Source organism: Agelaius tricolor, unplaced genomic scaffold (genome assembly GCF_023055355.1).
Source record: "Agelaius tricolor isolate 1412-34295 unplaced genomic scaffold, bAgeTri1.0.p SCAF_8, whole genome shotgun sequence".
NCBI lineage: Eukaryota > Metazoa > Chordata > Aves > Passeriformes > Icteridae > Agelaius > Agelaius tricolor.
In genome coordinates this window covers 17,712,540-17,732,667 of record NW_027269268.1, presented here as the reverse complement: position 1 = coordinate 17,732,667, position 20,128 = coordinate 17,712,540, and the positions used below count along the sequence as shown (strand labels likewise).

At 39.6% G+C, this 20,128-nt stretch overlaps 1 protein-coding gene across 1 annotated transcript in view; it reads right to left on the bottom strand.

Annotated features, from left to right (window-relative positions):
- The window catches only part of PAPSS1 (3'-phosphoadenosine 5'-phosphosulfate synthase 1), a 39,352-nt gene extending 19,975 nt beyond the window's left edge, over positions 1-19,377 (bottom strand). Inside the window, exons 1-6 of the mRNA XM_071431788.1 lie at positions 19,069-19,377; positions 12,133-12,247; positions 9,729-9,964; positions 8,205-8,343; positions 5,986-6,104; positions 1,421-1,534 (exon numbers count right to left, since the gene is read on the bottom strand). Of these exons, the coding sequence (XP_071287889.1) occupies positions 1,421-1,534; positions 5,986-6,104; positions 8,205-8,343; positions 9,729-9,964; positions 12,133-12,247; positions 19,069-19,128 (783 nt within the window). The 5' untranslated portion in view covers positions 19,129-19,377. The remainder of the gene's footprint in view (positions 1-1,420; positions 1,535-5,985; positions 6,105-8,204; positions 8,344-9,728; positions 9,965-12,132; positions 12,248-19,068) is intronic.
- Between the last annotated feature and the right edge of the window lie 751 nt (positions 19,378-20,128).

The window sequence follows — 20,128 nt, the reverse complement described above, 5'->3', positions numbered from 1 at the left end:
CTTTTTCATAAATTAGTGAGACAATCCAGAACTCAAATTCTCTCTGGACTAGTACTTATTTTAGCATGAGATAGTTTACACAGAATTTCCTTCCTTAGCACTCAGTCACACTATGACTTAGTGTGTGGTCTCCATTATTTCTGCATGTGCATTACTAAGACTTGGTGAAGTTTTTGACAAGGACAGGCTTTGCTTGTGCAAGTCTCTTTTGCAAAGGGCATGACTAATTTTATTACACTGTTTAATTATACTGAGGCAAGTAGAAAACACAGTTTATTCCCAAACTTACATCAGATACTTGATAGATATTTAACAAGCCAGTGGTTGGGGGTGAAGGGAGAAATTATTTGTTTTTCTAGATAGGGAGCAATTTAGAATGGGACCCTACTGAAGTTTAATAATGGTGACCTTAAGTATTTATTCCTCAACAAAGCAATTAATAGGTCTAAACAGATTTATGTGAAAAAAAACTAGTAAAATGTGGTGAAAGGAAGTATCAATATTCATTACTAGTAGAAGACCAAGAAAATTTTAAAATTACTTAGTTCAATGCTTAGTATGTCACCCCAATCCTTCAAAGTCTACTCACAATAGATGCTGAACTCTGAGCTTAGTCAGCTCCTAGATCAAATGCTTAGCTTTAACTTCTAGTAATACCATCAAAAAGCCAGTGCAAAAACTCATGTACTGTATCTGTGTTTAGGCTTAGTTATTCAGAAAAATGAATGAGGTAGAACAAAAACACAGCCAGAAGCAGCTTCATCTAATCGATCTGAGTTGAAAAATAATGCATTTAACCAAAATAAGAATAGGGCTGATCAAGTTGTTCCATGCTTTTCTATATTCTCTCTGCTGGAAACTAGAAACACAGCACAAGTATGCTCTAATCAGCAAAAAAAGCAATAAACTAGATCTGGTCTTTGCAACTGTTTGAGTTTGGTAGGCATATTAAAAGTTAACGTTGTTCAGCTGAAGGCTACCAACAGGAAGAATCAAGAAGTAGTAATTGATTTCCCCTATATTTCTAGGCAATTACAATTCACAACAAAATGATTTATGTAAGTAAACTAAAAAGAAAAAGGAAGCAATCCTTCTAGAAACAATTTCTCATATAAGACATTCCAGGCATGGTTTCATCCATGGATCTGGAGGGAGCGTGGGAGGAAATCACTGTAGATTTTTGCTCCAGGGTGGGGATAAACTAAGTAACACTACACCAGACATTATTCATGAAATATTATCTCTGGTAAGTAAACAAAGAAACCACAGATGCTGTTGCTTTCACACAGGGAAAGAGGGAAAAAGTCTATCAAGGTGTATTCTGTAACCAGTGCAGGTATTTCTGCTGCATCTATTTACACTAAGCAACAGATCAGACTGTCCTTCAACTGCAGGAATGAGACAGCTGAACACACAATACCTTATTTATTTCCAGGGTTAACAGAGACTCAGCATCAGTTTTGGCCAACTGTAGCTTGTTTTCTGGCACATAAAGCTCTTTCACCTCATAAGAGGCATCCACTGGTACAATGTCCTGTATAGAAAGAATAAACAGAACTTAATGTTTGCTCAGAATGCCTCTTGGGCACTGAACACACATCAAGAAGTAAAATTCTAATGTTGCACTAGACAGCAGCAAGAATTTATTAATTATGCAATTTTTACTCATCTAAAAGCCAGCACTGTTCCAAGATTATGATATATTGCTAGTTACTCAAGCCAGCAGACTGGCTAAAGTGAAACATTCTGACAAGAGGTTTTTTTCTAAACCTTAAGTAACCCATATAACATTTATCTAGTAAATATTTAACTATTGAATTGAATGAAGTTTTTATGACTTCTTAATGCCTACATTATCTACAGTAGAAAGGCAGACTCAATGCTTTTACACATGCTGAAGAAGTAAGAAAAGATTTAGAGACTAAGCATTTATGATTTTAAGTTATTCACTATACAAGGCATATTAGAAATGGCAACATGAAGGCAAAATACATAAAACTCCTTCTCTACTGAAAATTAATACAGAAGTACACATTAAAAGTATTTCCTACAGCTAATGCCATAACACCACTATTTTCATTTATATACTAACTCTTAGAATATTTAAATGTGATATCATGTGTGCATATATATGCAATGAACCAAAATCTAGCTCTATAACCAACATATTTTTATTTGAAAAAAAATTCAGTGCTTTTACATGTGTATTAAACAAGATATTATCACTTCCACAATTCTTAAGACTTTAAACTTGTTGGAAGAGATCAACACAAAGATAAAACCATAATTAAAAGAAGAGAGAAGGTCATCATGGTAAAACTGTTAAGAGTCTCCTCCAGCAAAGGATGGTGTAATATGTCAATACCCAGTCAAATGTTCCAGTGATGTTCAGTAGCAAAAAATCAGTGAAAAGAGGCTGACTACTCTTTTTAGAACACATTTTTCAATGTTTGAGAAACCGTTGTAAAATAATGCTTTACTTTTGGAGAAAAAAAGCTCACTCTTAGAGCAACAAACAATAATTAAATTACCTTGACTTTTCCAGTATATGCAGGGCAGAATAAATAGGTATGCTTGAAGAAAACACAAAGTTAACTCAGGAATTTTAAGGCACTTATCAGACCTTAGGCACTACCTCCATGGAAAGTAAAACAAAGGCAGTAGAATAGGCTGACAAGTGAGAGATAAAACGACTAAGGGAGTAACAAGATGTGATGAGTCTCACTGTCTGTTGCATAATTTAAATGCTCAAAGACGCATCAAAAGAAGACAAATTAAACTAGCACTTAGAAATTGTGTTTTATAAGGAAAAGCTTGGTCCATTACACATCAGACATCATTTTGGAAGCAGATTTTAATACATTGTAAGTTAGGCAAAATCAGCCTTTTGTTTTCTCTGCCTGAGCAGCAGCTTGACAGCCCAGGAGAGCTGCAGCAGACTCCTGTCACAACAACAACCCCAGAATCAAATGAAGGTATTGCCTCCTGTAAGCAACACTGTAATGATGCAGTGCACATTAACCTGTTTCATAGATTTCCCTCTGGACCCTGGCTCATTACCAGGCTAGGATGTCCTAATTTTACAAACCATCAATAGCTTAAAATAAACTTGCCTATTAAAAAGATCTCTTCGAATATTATCCTGGTTTTAGTGTCCCACTAACAGGCAAAACAAAGGTTTCACAATGCAGTTTCTGTCAACAATCTGCTTCATTATACAAATGTAAACAGCTTGAAGACAGTTCTAGCAACTGAGTCTGACATTTGGAGAACTTGTAGGATTAGTAAACCTAGACTCCCTTGCACATATGAAAGTGGTACTTAAAACATCAACTTAGACTACAAAAACATCAACAAAACAAGAAAACCAACAACAAAAGAAATCCATGCATCTTTAAACTGCATGAGTTTTAGGAATTAGGAAAACGTTAGGCTAGCAAGCCATCTAGTGACCATTCTGAGGCATCAGTTTTACTGAAAGCTTAATTCTACCAAAGGACAAGTTAAAGAATATTCCACAATATCTATTATTTCACTAGGCATTCATATTAAAAAATGGCAAAATAATTTAAAAAAATAAACTAGATGCATTATGGAAATGTGCCTCATCACACTGGGGTGGTGGGTTCTTTGCTGATGCTGATTGCCTCTGGAGATCATCTAGTCCAGCCTCCTGCTCAAAACTGGTCCCACTACAGCAGGCTGCTCAGGACCTTGGCCAATCGAGCATTTAACATCTCTAAGACAAGAGATGTTAAGACAGAGCATCCCCAAACACTCAAAGGAACTTGTTCTAATAATTGACCATGTTTATAGCAATAGGTTTTCTCCCCTATGACTAATTTTAATCTCCCATATTTTATCTCATGTCACAGAAGCACATCAATGTCTGTTTTCTTCTGGGTGAAGGAGAAGGGCACAAACTTGGACAAGGTATCCACACAAGGTCTTACAAGTGCCATATAATAGCCAAATTGCTTCTCTCAAGCTCCTGGCTATGCTCTTGTTATTTACAGTAGAGCATGCAGGTAGCTTTCTCTGCAGCACAGGCACATGTTTCCATAATGCTGAAAAATGTTTTTATAATGCTGAACAATTTATTTCATAGAATCATAGAGGCATAGAATGGTTGGGGTTGGCAGAGACCTTAAGAATCATCTAGTTCCAACCTCCCTGCCTTGGGCAGGGACACCTTCCACTAAACCAAGCTGCTCAAAGCCCCATCAAACCTGGCCCTCAACACCTTCAGGAATGGGGCATCCACAGGTTCTCTGGACAACCTGTTCCAGTGTCTCGCCAGGCTCAAAGTAATTAATTTCTTCCTGATATCTTAACTAACTTCTGTCAGTTTAAAGCCTTGCCCTCTCCCTAAATGCCCTTAAAATGTCCTTCTCCAGCCTTCTTATTCAAACTACAGGAAATCTACAGATAGCACTGCATTAATATGGTGCTGGTTAAGCCTTGCTTCGATTTCACTGTCTTCCACTGAACTAAGCAACCACTAAGATATCTTGCCATTCATTAGACTGTTATCTTCAAAGAAAAGGAAAAAAGTGCTAGATGTGCCTTAGACAAAGCTGACTGGGCTAGGAGCCAGCAGTCTGCACTGTGTACCAATGCAAGCCTTCAGGGATCATTATCTTGGCACATGTGACATAGGTTTCTATAACTATGAATTGTTCTGAGCAGGAGGCACAGGACCCCCCAGTCAGGAACTGCCATCTCTCATAGGTAGGACTCCTACACAGCTCTCCCTCCTATTTTCTTCCCAAAAAATAATCAGATGGAGATTTGGGCAAAACTTATCCTATGGTTTTCTGCCCTGTCGTATCTCCTGATGCAATCCTGAGCAAGCAGTCATCCTTGAGGAATTTTCTTGAAAATTTCAGTACAATCTCTTCAGAGCTGTACTTACACAGAGGGTTAAAATTAACTTGTACTGGCTGCATGATGAGGTCTTTTGCTTGTGTCAGCTTCAACACTTCATAGAGCTTTATTAACTCAAACTACTGTCTATACCCAAAATTTCCAGAACATCCAACTCACATAAAAAAACATGAGTTATTATCTGCAAGAGTACCTCAATTAAAAAGAAATAGTTGTCTGGAATGTCATCCACTACACACTGACAATAGATAAGAATGTAAGGAAACACATTTCTTCTACATGAGGATTAGCAAATTCTGGGGCATGGTTTCAAGAGGATAAAGCCATCTCTTCACTGCCTTCACTTTTAGTGTAGGGTTTGGGGGTTTTTGTCTGTTTGTTTTGTTTTCCATGTGGCATTTGTTGGGGGAGCGTTTTTTTAGGTTGGGTAATGAGCCAAATCTACTTATCAGGCAACAGGAGAAGGCCTGGAGACTTCAAAAGGGATCATGTTGATTGCAGGCATGAACAAGGAAAGACATCTACCTTTTCAGAAGCTATGGACCATAAATGCAACTCAGCCATGTCAAGAAGATCAGCTTTCTGAGCTGGTCATTACACAACTGCAGGACTACTTTTACTAGTACAAGAAAAACAGTGGAAACAAGGGAAAGCAGACACAAGCACAGCAGCCCCTATTTAAGTGATATCTAATCACTGTGTAAGTGCACTCCTGTATCTTCACATGTGCAGTATATATTAATTTGTACACTATAGAGACAATGTAAAATTCAGACTCTTTAAAATTGGTTGCTAGCATTTTTAAGTCAGCATTCACTGTTGGTTCTGTAACAATTGAGACAGCCTCCTCTCCCTTCCGGTTATTGATATCAATTAATTTTTCACTTGCCAAAATCTTATTTCACTTGGAGATCAATGCTGTGCATTGTTTATATTTAAAAAGGAAACACACAATAGGATAAGTTTAAAAGTTTGAATTGAAAGATGCATAAGCCTTTGTCTCAAAAACTGTCTTTGTTTTTCCCAGCACCTACATTCAGATTGCACATAAAAATACTTGGGAAAAACGTTTCTAAGATATGTCTCATTTCTGCTCACCCTCTCTTGAAGAAGTTCCACAACTTGTTGTATACAATCATTCACATCACAGGAATCAGTTTTCAGCACAAGCTCTGGGGCTTCTGGTTTTTCATACTCAGAGTCAATCCCAGTAAAACCTACAGAACATAAAACAAAAATATTAGGTGACTTCTTCCAAAAGATGACTTGACTTTAATGCTGTTCACAGACAGTTTTCTATATATAAATGAACACAACAGGCAGGAACATGGAGTTTTAGCTTCCTTAATACAGGAATTCCTAGGGAAATCAGCAGGTTTTTTCTTTATCTTCTTTGCTAATCATAGTATCTGACAGCATCAAACGTCAGCATTCTGCACTACACACATAGCACTTACTTGTTGGTGAAGCTATTTGATTTTTACTGTGAATAAAAAAAAGAGCACTGACAGAAGAACTGTGCACATCAACCCAGAGCTTGTCATGCTATCAGCTGATTGTTACTCTTAAAAAAATAAATAAAGGATGAAAAAATATTACGAACACCCAGTATATATGTAAATTCACACACATACCACCAAGCAGTACCCTGAAGTAAAGAATTCCAACACCTTTTACATTTTAGCTAATATACTCATCTCAAGATAGCTGCTAATGTAAGATTGATGACTGTGTTTATTATAATAGCTGTCACAGACTGTGCAAGCTACCAGTGACACTTGCTCTGGCCTACTTAGCTAGCAACCTGCTTTGAAATTGTGGAGATTCTACCACCCATGCATAAACAAGGAAAAAATCAAGCCCAAAGGCAAAGGGTATCAGCACTACAAGTCAGATCTGCATCAGGAATATCAGCTGGGCTTCAGCAACTCAACACCTGCATCCTCTACAAATGCAAATGCAAACATTAGAACTCCAGTTTTTCCCTTTGGATTTAAATACCCTCAAAATTAATAGTTTAGTTCCTCCTCTATAAAAAATATCAATTACTGCAGTACCTTATGTGATAAAGAAAGGCTGGTACCTTTTCCAAAACCTGTATACTTTAGAAGGATCTGATTACTGGAGGAGTGGGAACATGAGACAAAGAAAATGTTTCATAACCATTTCCAGAGGAAAACAACAGTTGCTCACTAATCTTATGAATTGGCAAGTTTGTTTAAATTTTCATCCTTCATATAACAGATAAGTCATAAGATAAAGCCACTGCTACAGCCACTTGTATCTTACTCAGGCACTGTTTACTTCACTACCACTTCTTCAGGAACACAGTTCCATTATGTGGCTTGTAAAATTAACAAAATACTAAGGATGTTCACAAAATAGGCACAAATAAGGATTCTGTACAGAACTGTATCTTTCTATCATGTCAGCTCCAGGCGTCTTGCTTTGATTTTGAACAAATCTTTGTTCAGCTTTATTTATTCCTGGTGCTTGCACAAAATATTTTGTAGTACTAGAAGTATCAAGCAACCACTCACACAGAATGTCTTCAATTTCTTGAATTTTGTATCACTTCTAATTAAAGTGAATTCATACAGCATCTGCAAACTCCACCCCCAGAAGTGATTACTTGAGAAAAACCTGCTTTGCTACTAAATACAGAGCTATCTATCATCAGCTTGTGATACTATAACATAACAGAGCAAAGCAGCACTTGAAAAAATAAACAATAAAACTTGCAATGAATGATTGCATAGTTAAGCTTTTTTTATTGCAAGTTATACTTAAATCTTGACCTGAGGCTGGGAATAGGAAATAATGTTCATGGGCACTAGAATAGAACACAGATTTAAAAGTTAGTATCTTCAGAGATGTTCTTAATGGTATTTACAGGTGGCAGTGGCCATGTTTTACTTTTTAGAAGAAACTAGCAGGTTTTATGAATGCAGTTCTTTAAAGACCTTAGAAAGAATTAGGCTCTTTTTAACTGGTAAATGGACACACAAAGGAGACAGACTAATCCTCAGTCATTATGTGGTTTCTATTGCAACCTTTAATATGCTCAAGGCTTTTTCTATCTGTGGTGAGCCACTTCCTCCCTTTTACTGTCCTACACACTTAACTACTCAGTTCCATGAGTTAGAAGTCAATTTCTATTTTCTTCTCAGTCCTGTCCTGAATCCATGCTCTTTTTAAGGGTGATACACTCAGACTTGAGCACATCCACTTACGTGGAGTCAAATTACACCAATGTTTCACTAATTACACCAATAATTACACTTATGTAGAAAGGATGTGATTACATCTAGGTTCACCTTTAATTTCTCCAGCCCTGGCTTTCTTATAGAGTCCTTTAACATCTCTCTGCTCACAGACATGCAATGGAGCATCCACAAATACTTCAAAAAAAGGCAAACTTGCCCCTTCATGAATTCGTCTGGCGTTATTACGATCCTGCAAGAAAACAAAAGAAAAATCCTAAAAGGTTGCCCCCATACATTTTTACTGGTTTTTGCCTTTGAAATTCATTTTAAAGAAGATGATGGCCCAATGTAAACAAGCTTTCAAAGTTTGAAAAGAGAAATGTGATTTGATTGTCTGATGCCCTGCAAGGTACATCACTTTGGCTACAGTACATCACATGGTAAAAGCTGACAGGAAGATGTAAGATATTTTACATTAAACTTGATTTATAAGGAAAACCCACAACCAAACCCAGCCAACAGAATGCAGGGTTTTCTATATCCATACATATATGTCTGAGGAATAACATCTGCCTAGTTGAGTACAGCAGGGAGGAGGTGCTATCTGCTGCTCTTGATATAACCACCCTTCTCTCCCAAGCACCAGTCATCCCTACTGTTCTTAATAAGTAAGTTATCCTTACTGTTCTGACAAGACTTGTGTAGTCAAAATATTGCATTATTTGCATTAATTTATCGTATTATTTTTATGACTTGCCAAGCATTGGAACAATATTGGTGACTTTCACTGAGAGAACAAAAAAAATCTTCTGAAATCCACTAAAATCTTCTCTTACTAAATATTGTTTATTAGTTATTTTTCTCATAGCTACAGACTTCTGTTATACTGTAGGGTTTGAGTTCCCCAAATTATTATCAGAAGAAGTGTTTGCACCACTCTAACCAAAGAAGTAACACATTCTCATGCTGTGAAACACCTAAGCTAAAGTCCCTGGGTCATTCTTCAAGATACTTGGGTGTTCACACATCCTTTTTGTCTCTCCTCTCCAAGTTCTTATGCACAGATGAAAACAGTCTTCACACAATGATGTGAACATGGATTTAAATAATTTTCAGTATTATATAACGTCATGTTGTATACACAATATAAAGTAAAGTAAAAAGAACCTATAGGGAATTAAAACACTTTTCCCTTAAGTCACTTGGTAAAAATTAAGTTCTCACCATTCATTCACTAAAAGAAAAATTGCTTTTAAAAGCAATTTACTTAAGCCTTCAGGTTACATGTACACCTAGTCTTCATATTTATAAGGTACTGCAATCTACATGGATCAAACAAGATATTGCAATTTTAAGAGTCTTTCTTGGAACATCATTTGAGCTTGTTTGTATAATTCTGTAACAATTCTGTCTAATGGACTGAAGGATAGTTCCAGTTATATATTAATGTCAGCATTTTATGTTTTAAACTAATATTTCTGTTTTGGGTAATCACCTCCATGAAGCACAAATACCACTAAAAAAAAAAAAAAGTATTTGATTCTGGCTATGCTCAGAAATGGATCTCTGTAACTAGGATTCTGAATGATATTTTGCATTTTCCCTACACTTCATCTAGATGTTTTTCACACTTACCTGAGCATAAGGAGAGATGAAACTAGTAATGCACACCAAACCAGCATCTGCAAACAATTTAGCAACTTCAGCAATACGACGCACATTTTCCTCTCTATCTTCTGGTGTGAAACCCAGGTTCTTATTAAGGCCTTGGCGGATATTGTCACCATCCAAGGTGTAGCACGGAATACCATGGCACACTAAATACTCCTCCAGTGCCATGCTCACTGTAGTCTTCCCAGCACCAGATAGACCTAAAATGGTCAATAATAATATAAATATATAAGCATAGGAACAAGTTAAGGCAAGTTGTAGCACATGTATATTGTGAAAATCCCAAAGTGACAGGCATCAGCAGCAATGCCTTCTGGATAAGCTTACTTGGAATATAAGCCAAGTGGCTTTTACACAGACAATAGGTAAAGAGAGAGTAAGGTAAAGGGGTTTCTCCCTTTTTCTCCCTCTCGTGTATCTGGGGGGAGGCTGAGGTAAGTTCACTGATGATTTCCTAAGTTGAATCAGCTCAGTGTTGAGTTGGGCAAGAGGCACAGCCTGTGCAAGGCAAGAGAAGGAACACAAGGCAGGAAACAGAACGGTCTTCTTTTGGCAGCAATTACGTACACCCCCATCAGAGAAAACAGGCACAACAGTCCAAAAGAAGATTTCAGCAACTTCTTCATTTACTTCTCACTGAGGTCTTTGGCTTGCCATTTTTGTCCCCACATCTAGCTTGCTATTCACTCACATGCTCTGTCTTTTCACACATCATTTGGTCTCCAACATGTAATGAATTGCAAAAGTTAAGGTTATACATTAACGTATTTAAAAACACTCCTCAAGCTGACAAGTCTTTAAAATAACTTGCACTCTAAAAATTGCATATTATTTTACACATGAAAGCAATGGTTTTCCACGTTTTTGCTAAATTCCTCAGTTTTCTTTACTAGGACCCTCTGACTCAACATTCATTTCAAAAGAGCTCTCAAATAAAGGTTACCTTGAAAAATGAAAAGTGATCCCTGAAAGATCTTTCTATACACTCCAACTCTATGAGTGCTGACAAAGTGAGAGAGTCTTGGAGTGTCCCAATATTTCAGCTTTTATTCTAATACCTATTAGAATTTTGAGACTCATGTTTGCATGGTTCTAGAATGACTAATATTGCTTACTTCAATGCCTACAGTCCTTTTCACCCTTTCACATTACTGCTCAAACATCTTCAATAACCTAGCTTCCCACACATATTCTTGATATCTTACCACCACCCTCCTTCCTGAAAAAAAAGGAAATTGAACATTAAGATTACATTTGTTTAAAAAGAACATTGACTGGAAAATGTTGCCATGTAGATAACTGAGAACACACTTCTATCATGACCTTTTTCAAAATTAGATTAATGAATTACCAGAAGAAACAGAAAGGCAGCCCACCAGATCATTCAAGCATTGAGAGAAGCTGGAGCTGTGTGATGGAAACAGGGAGAGAAAGGGCTCCATTCTTTTCCCAAAGAAATACATGACAGCAAGAAAATCCGCTTGGAATGCCTCTCAGCAGTTTGTTATCAATGACTGCTTTACATTTCACACACATTTACTAACACTAGTGGAAATCAGTTTTACTTAATGTAAATGTAGTAAGTTTCCCTAATACTCTGTGAGGATCTTTTATGTTGCAATACAACAATGTTCTAAATGTTTACAAGCCAATTAAATTATATATTTTGCTATTTTTTAAAATTACCACACTAACTAAAAATAAAAAAAAAACAAAACAACTTTACAGGAAGTATTTTAAAGCTTCCAAAAACTTTGAAAGACAGAAAAAATTTCCTCACTGTTACGAAATAAAAAACGTCTTCCAGAATGTATTTATCTTCTCTATTTACAAAAAAAAGGCCCCACAGAGCTGACTTCAAAAATAACTGCCAGTATGCATTGCCTAAACATGCAATTGCTGTCCAACGGCACAGGTTTATGTTGAAATGTTATTTTAAACCAAGGAGACAATAAGAATCCAAAGAGAAGAGGCTTTTACAGAAAAGATCCAGAAGTACAGACTCTTACAAAAACAAAGCTGCATTGCATTTCATTTCTAAATAGATAAAATGGACAGTACAAAGAGACAGAATTGGTTAAAACAAAAATAAAGGAAAAAAAAAGCAACACACACAAAGAAAACCAGAATTAGGTAGCAGACAGTATCAAAAAAACAACCTTCTCAGAGCACTGAACAAAATATATTCTCAAGTTACTATTTGTCCCAAAGCAATTTCCTGCTAGTCTCCCTAAAAATAGTAATAAAATTGCATCAAGGTCTTAGATTACACAAACATTCAACTTTGCATGCAAAACAGAGCTAAAGCTAAGTAGCTTTTCAAAGGAATAACTAAAACATAAGGATCCTCAGAAATCCATGGCTGTACCTGTTAACCAGACTGTGCATCCACGAAAACCACTTCTTGTTCCTACCACTTGGCCTCTCTTATTCCTGCTGACGTGATGAGCTTGGTAGGTAACATTGGTTGCCCTTTGCATTCCCTGGAAAAGAAGAAGTTGATTAAGTCTTTGATAAAGGGTGAGTTGGCAAAGCAAACAAATTCATCCACGGGCACAAAGAAAGAGTTGAGGACAGAAAAATGGAAGTAAAACCAATACCCATTCCATCAGCTCCAGCACGGAACAAAGGCGGCACAGGAAATTAGAACAGTCAGCCAGAGAAAACCATACCCCTTGGGCTACTTCAGTGAAGCTTGAGACTGACAGGTTAATCAACTTCTACTTTCAAATAAAAGTTGCTTAAGAAAAATCAACTATAAGAAAGAGAGATGAACTGCTAGAGCTGCTTGAGTTGACTTTTATTCAAGTAATGGTAGGGATCTGCTTGGTAGAGTACCATGGAATAAAGACCTGAACAGAACAGGGGCCCAAGAAAACTGGTTAATATTCAAGGACAATCTTGTCCAAGATCAGGAGCAATGCATCTCAACAAAGAGGAAGACACACAGAAAAGGAGGTGATTTGTGACTGCCAACTTGGCTTCACCAAGGTCAGATCATGACTGTCAAATTTGGTGGCACTGGCTCTTTGGGTCATTTTTAACTCCTCAGAGGCCTTTTCATTGCAAACTATGCACATCTCTTCCAAATTTCAGTTAAGCAAGTGCCTTTATTTGTGGTATCATCAGTCTCCAGACAAGAGATAGTTATCATTAATTCTAAATGTTTAAAGAAAGTATTATTTCAAAGAACTTTTAAAAAAATTTATTTTAAAGATAGGGGTTTTAAAATATAATTTTAATTAAAATAAAGCTGGTTACCGAGTTTCTTAAAACTATTCATCATAATAACCTGCTCTACAAATAAATTCAGTAAGTAAGATGAGCCTGCTGTCAAACACATTTCACAATCTGAAGTGAGAGAGCCCACAGAAGATCAGCCTTGGCATCATCCTAGACTTTAATAGTATCTGGCTATGTGAACTTTGTTTGTGAAAGATCAAGACCTTAGATTGTCAGACCATGCATGAACAATCAAACAAAAAAGAAGACTTTAAAAAGAGAGAGAAGGGGGGCAGGGGATGAGAGGGATTAGTGGTATCTTTAATGCTGCTTTGGCTTCCCTTGCTTGCAAATATATTGCCACTATCTTCTCTTTCATCATTGTATCAGTACCAGTCAAAAAAGAAAACATGCAGTATATTTAATATAAAAGACAGTAGGGACTATATTCCTCTATGGAGTACTAGCAGAGAGCTGTTCATAGTTTCAGAGAGGGACACCACAAAGCAGAATTAACAAAAATATGGTATCTACTTGTGGCTTCAAGGACTGCTGCTACATCACTCTCCTATTCAAAGTTTATCTATAACTTATTTGGAAATCATGAAGTTGTGTGATTTTATGCCCCACTTCTAGACACGGCTGGGCTCATAGTTAGTACAAACAGAAGCTCAAGGTAAGAACCTATGTCCAGTTTTAAACACAATAACTCTGTAATTCAGTGGTGATAGTCCAGCAACTAAAGTTAGATGAACACTGAATACCAACCCAGAAGAAACCACAATCTGCAAACACGTTATAACCATACAAAATGATGTTATCCTTGCTGATCATGTTACTTCAAATAATTTATCTCCTAAAACAAAGCTGGTTTTTGCACAAAGTGCACGCAGTACAGCTGACTAAAACCAAAAGTCAAAAAGTCAAAAAATCAAAATCTTTTTTCTTATAGCAGGAACAATTATGCAGCACATAAAATTAGAGATCTCAGTGAGCAAATTGTGGAATTAAAACCAACACAAATAATTGAAGTGCTTCAATTAAAAGCTATATAGTGCATAATGAATGTACACAGCCATTCAAACTAACACAGTAATAGCTACATCCCCTCTCATTAATTGCAGTTGTACTGCACTGTACCAGGCACTGGATAAACAGCAGTCTCAAAGCACAAATCCCATGCCACTGTCTCAGTAAGCTCTCTTACATTAAGACATAAACCCACACATGCTTTGCTTTTGAACCCTGGCAACAAGTCTCTTATCAGACTCATACATTAGAGGTCAAATGTCTCATTCAAGGAGACTTCTTCAAGTCCATATTCCATAAGTTATATCAGCTTCCTCTCTTTTCTAAGAAACTAGGAAAGCAGCAATGAAACTAATCAGGGCATTACACTAGGTTTAAAAAACTCATGAAACCCTGAGGAAGCAGGCTGGAGGGATTCTTAAAATATGAAAAAGACACAACATTTATGAAAAAAAAGTATTAATACCTACTTAGCAGAGATGAGAAATCACAGCAAGGAGAAGGCCTTGCTAGAGGATGAGGCACACATGTGCAGTGGAGCAGCCAGCGGGCTGAGCAGAGGGACAATAATCCACCTGCACTTCAGAAGCAGGCACCTAAGACTAAAGGTTAAAGTGCCCAAAGAGTCTGCATGCACTCAAAAACACACCTGCCAGTCACCAGCTGACCCACCTTTTGTATCTGTGTACAGGGACACAAACAAGCAGCTCAGTACTAATCCTGGGCAAAGCAGTACCCAAATCCCCCTTATCTTCCGAAAGAAAACCAATTTTAAAGAGGTGCTCTAAAAAGTTAATAATTTAGCAAGTCATTCTCCATTGCTGAAAAAAGAAAAAAAAAAAGTAGTTCCCGAGTTATGTTCACTTTCCTATTAAATAATTTGCTTCCCTATGATTTGCCCACACCACTGAGCATAAATAGCTGAACAAGCTGAACATTGTATCTTCAACAACCCAGGTTTTTAATTACTATCCCTGACATACACACTCACTTCAAATATTGATGTGGCACAAAAAAATAGTCACTGGCACATATTGTTTGTGCTCTTGAATTATTTAGCCAGTCTTCAAATTCTTGTATATAAAATTTGATGATTATCAACTGATGAAATTAAATGACCAACCAAAATGATACCAGACATAAAGAACAGTCATTTCCTTTCACACTATATTAAAGCATCACTTTGGAGATCTATATTAAGAATGTTAAAAAAATGAAACTAAGGAAACATGGGATAGAAAAACTCAGTGTGATGAGCAAGTTCTCTTTTAAAAAGCTATTTTAAAATTCTAAGCCCAATTACATTCACTATAGTAGTCACTGCTGTAAGGACACACTACATTTTTGTAAAGGGGCTAATGAAAAAAAGGGCATTAATCACCAAGGTTTACCTACATTTTTAACTGCCATTGGATATTTCCACTCTGACATTCCCATAAAAATATGTCTTCCACCCTGAAACACGCTTCTTCTGTATTCTGTAGACAAACATTTCATCTTAATATTTTCCCTCCTACTTTGCCACATAAAACAGAAGTAGTGCTTCAGTCCACTGTGTTTCATTATACCAGTAATGTCAGTTGAGAATGCTGATCTATCCCTCCTTTCTTCTCCCCCACCATGCTGGTTCATTTCTCACAAGAAACCTAAATTGCTCCAACAGGCAGACATCTTGGTATTGAAGTAAAAAAAGGTACTAGAGAAATCCTTTCTTGGATGCGCACTGAAGAGCTGCAATGATAAAGAAGGAAGGATAATTCCACTGTTTACTTTTCCTGCCATGAAGGTAAATTGTAGCTTTGCAGGTAGTTGACCAAGGAAATTAATGATTACAGACACCTTGGAACCATAGGAACAAAAGAAAGAAAGAAAAATGATGGGGATCAAAAGGAAATACTAACTCTGTAAACTTTTCTATGTACAGACTTTCTGAGATGACATATTTTTTTTTATTATTTTTCTTGATGTTTTGCCCAGTTACAGCTATAATTTTTTACTGCCAAAACCAAATCAGACTATCAGTGCCAAACACCTTTGATGGACGAACACAGACAGGCAACCAGATGACGGAAAGCAAACCCAAGTTGCAATGCCAAGATCAAAAGACAGCCAAAAGAAGAGATTATATCTTAATTGTTTTATGGTTAACAGACAAATGGCATATACACTGGCATAAGCTGAATTTATTCTTCATTACTTGCAAGCAACAATAAAATATTGTACTTCTACGATCAATATCAAATTTTAAGTTTCACAAAGCAATTTACTCCCTTCCGGGGAAGGACGTAAATCTTTCCATGGCAAGCTGAGACTCCCCAAGCTGCATCATAAATTTGGGACAGCTTGGAGCTGGAAGGATCAGAAAACAGGCATGGTTTCCATATAAACCACATACACTGAAGAAACTGTAATTCCACATCCTTCTGCTCCAAGATGACAGTGTTGGTTCCTCAAGCTAAGAACCCCCATAAGTTAGCAAAAGCAACTTAAGCAGCCTCCCCTCTGAATTGCAGTCTTACTTTCAATGCCTTTCTCATTTCCCAATCATAACAGAAGTAGTTTAGTGGCTCTTATAAACCAGTGACTCCCTGATAACAACACATTTTTATGACATTAATTATTCAGCACTGATAACTAATTGGTACTTTTCTTTTTATTCCCTGCAAAGTGTTCAATAGCTGCTCAATAGCCAAATAGAAACTCAAACACATGGAACAGTGCCCATCTTTTTTGTCTACATACAAACTCAAATAAGGAAAACATACATGGTTCCAACACAAAAATTCAGCTACCACAGAGGTTATACCTACATATTTATATGAGATTTCACGACTAAAAGGTCTGTCAGGACTACCTTCCATTAGCTACTTTCTCAAATTCTGGTTTGAAAATCTGTGCTTTGATTCAGACAACTGTGCTTGAGAAGGAAGGGCAAGCCCAGAAATTACATCTGAGCAATAATATGTTTTACTCTTTTAAACACATAATTCCCCAATCCATATTCTGCCATAGCTTATAGCATTACATTTTCTCCCATCTACAACAAGAATTCTTACTTGGATCCTTACAATAGCCCACCAGAAAGCAGATTGCCACAGTGACAATAAGGCACTTAAACACAATAAGGCACTTAAACACCTCTACATAAAGCACCACCCGAGCTGCCAAATCTATGGTCTCGACACAGACTAGCTCCCCTTTGCCAGGTGTTCTAAAGTTGGACAATTTGAAAGATCAAAGCAGCAGAAATCACCCAGAATCTTCCCCAGTACTGTGGATAGAAGAAATTCAGTGCTAAAGATATTATTAAGGAGTGTGTCTTTGCTTGCCACCTGCTGCCATACCAGTATGACCAAAAGCAGAGACAGCTCATTGCCCAGTGCTGGAGGGGACTCACTGCCTGGCATCAGAGGGCATGGATAAAAAATGAAGCCAAAATTACCCTACTGAATATGCTCTCAGAAACAAGAATTGGAGCAAGTTCTCATTTGGAGTCACCTGCAAACTGACACAACAGCTGTTAGGAATGTTAGGAATCCAAGCCACTCTAAAGAAAGTGTTCCACACATCTCCCTATCAAGCTGTGTTCTCCACACTTAATGGCAGTGTCTGTGGCTATGCTGTGGCCTGTAAATGGGGAGTAACTGTTTGCTGTGCTCAGAGGTGGGCTTGGCAAGGGCATTTCCACAGGCAGAGGTGTATTTTGAATCACACTGAACACACACAGAGAAATTCTGAAAGACAGGGCTCTGCCTACTCTCCTAGGGGCTGCCAAGTCCATCAGGGTAAGCTGCTTTGCCTTTGCTCTCAGCAGAGCCAGAAGTGCCAAACATTTGCCTGTGGAGCATGTGAATCAGCAGCACTTTTGTTCCTGGTGCAGCTTATTGGTTTATAGAGAGCAGTTGAGGTCTTCTGAAGAAAAAGGGAGAAGTGGAAGACTTCCTCTGCTTGCCACATAGCATAGAGGGGGTTGCCAACCTCAGCTGAACTCATCAAACACTTAATGTCCGTTAAGGAATTGCCCCCGTTTGGACAAACCTATCTTGGCTTTGCTTACGAGTAAGGAAATGATACAGAGTAACTTTTGCATACACTTTGTTAGCCCCACGCAGACATCGTCTATTTCACTATCTTCTAAACATCTGATTTTGCTTTTTCCTAGTGGAAATTGAAAGAATGTAAATTGCCTATTGCTCTCCTATGTGAACAAGTTTGAGCTTGTACACGGTGGAAGAGGCTTAGACAGGCACAACATCTACCCAGCACTACGACAGCAACTTCCCCGTTTTTCAGGCAACAGCTGCTTTTATCAAGAAAGCTGTGGCCTGCACTACTCACAGCAAGACTTCAAAGACTGATTTACACTCTTACATTCATATCAAATGTTTTCTGGATCTTATATCTTGCCTGTTTCAACTCAGCATTGATTGAAAGAAATCATATTTTCTTTTTCATTTCTTTTCGCTTGTCTTGCATCATCAGAGGTATCAAATGTTCTCAAAGGCCTGCAATGTCTCTTCTAAATAGCTGCATTTTGGTCTTTGCTGTAAACCGATCTTCCCCCATCTTTATGAACAAGAATGAAGGCTTTGGTTAGATTTTTTTAAGCCCAGTCTCGACAGTTTTCCACATAACACCCGCTATACAAAGAACCCCAGTCTCTAGCCAACCCAGGTTTATGAATGGCCACATTGTACATCGCATTCTTAAGTCTTCCTTCTTCCAAAAAGCTGGAAGCCGAGGGCTTGCGGCGGAAGAGGCAGGGATGAAGCCTACAGAGCTCTCCGGAGGGGCTTCCTGCCCTTCCCCGCAGCCGCCCCGCGGGGCTCCCTGGCCGCGCTGCCCTCGGCGCTGCCGCTCCGTGACCGGGCTCGCCCCGCCGCGCCCCCGCCCCGCATCCCTCCCGGCCCGGCGGGCAGCGGCGCCCGGAGCCCCCGTCCCGGCTCCCGCTGCCGCCCACTGCCACATCACCCCGGCGCTCGGCGCTGCTTCCTCCCCGCTCCCCTGCCCCCGCACGCCCACCTGCCCCCCGGCGCACCGCCCGCCCGCTCACCCAGCTCGGCACCCTGTTGCTCAGCTTGACTTTCTTGCACTGGCTCTCGGGCAGCTCCATGGCCGCGGGGGCAGCGAGAAGAGAGGCAGGGGAGGAGGACGCGCCTTCCCGACTGATGCTCGGCGCGGATGAAGCCGCTGCCGCCGAGGAGCTGTGCCGTTTGCGCACTCCCGCGACTCGGCCAAAGGTGGTGCAGGGAGGAGCCGCGGCCCGGCGGCCGGAGGGAGGAGGGAGGGACGGCCGGAGGGAGGGAAGAAGGGAAGGAGGGAGGCGGCTGAGGGGAGCGGGAGCCACGGCAGCTCCGCCGCACGCCTGCGCCGCGCCGTGACGTGCGCGGGGGGGGCGGCCGCCGCCACTTCCGCCGCCGCCTCTGCTCCTGCCCTCGCCGGTGTCCGTGTCCCTGTCCCTTCCTAGCCCTGCCCATGTCCACTCCCCTGTCCTTGCCCATGTCCATGTCCTTGCGACCCCCCGCGGCCCGGCCCTGCGCCCACGAACGCAGCTCGCTTCATTCAAGAGGACATAGCCCCTAAGCTATGACGAAAGGAGACAGCCTGAAGCTGCGCCAGGGGAGGAGGTGTAGGTTGGACGCTGGGAGCAATTCCTTCCAGAAGGGGTGGTGAGACACTGGAATGGGCTGCCCAGGCAGCGGATGGAGTCACCGTCCCTGTGTTAAGGAAACACTGGATGTGGCACTTGGTGCCCTGGTCTGGTGACAGGGAGGTGTTCGGTCACAGTTGGACTCGGTGATCCCAGGGGTCTTTTCCAGCCTCGCTGATGGTGCGCTGCCCGCCCGCTCTGCGCTACAGCGTTCCGCCCGGGCGGCAGAGCGGAGATGTTCTCTCCTGAGCGTGTCCTCCCCACCTTCTGCACTTCATGCACACAGGAGAGAGAGGCTGATAGCGGAGATGTTCTCTCCTGAGCTGTCCTCCCACCTTCTCCACTTCATGCACACAGGAGAGAGAGGCTGCTGCGCCCCTTGGGAAAAGCTCGGGGAATGTGCGAAGTGGCTGTCGCATTACTCCCTGACAAAAATTTCTGCAACAAACAAAGCTTATCCCGT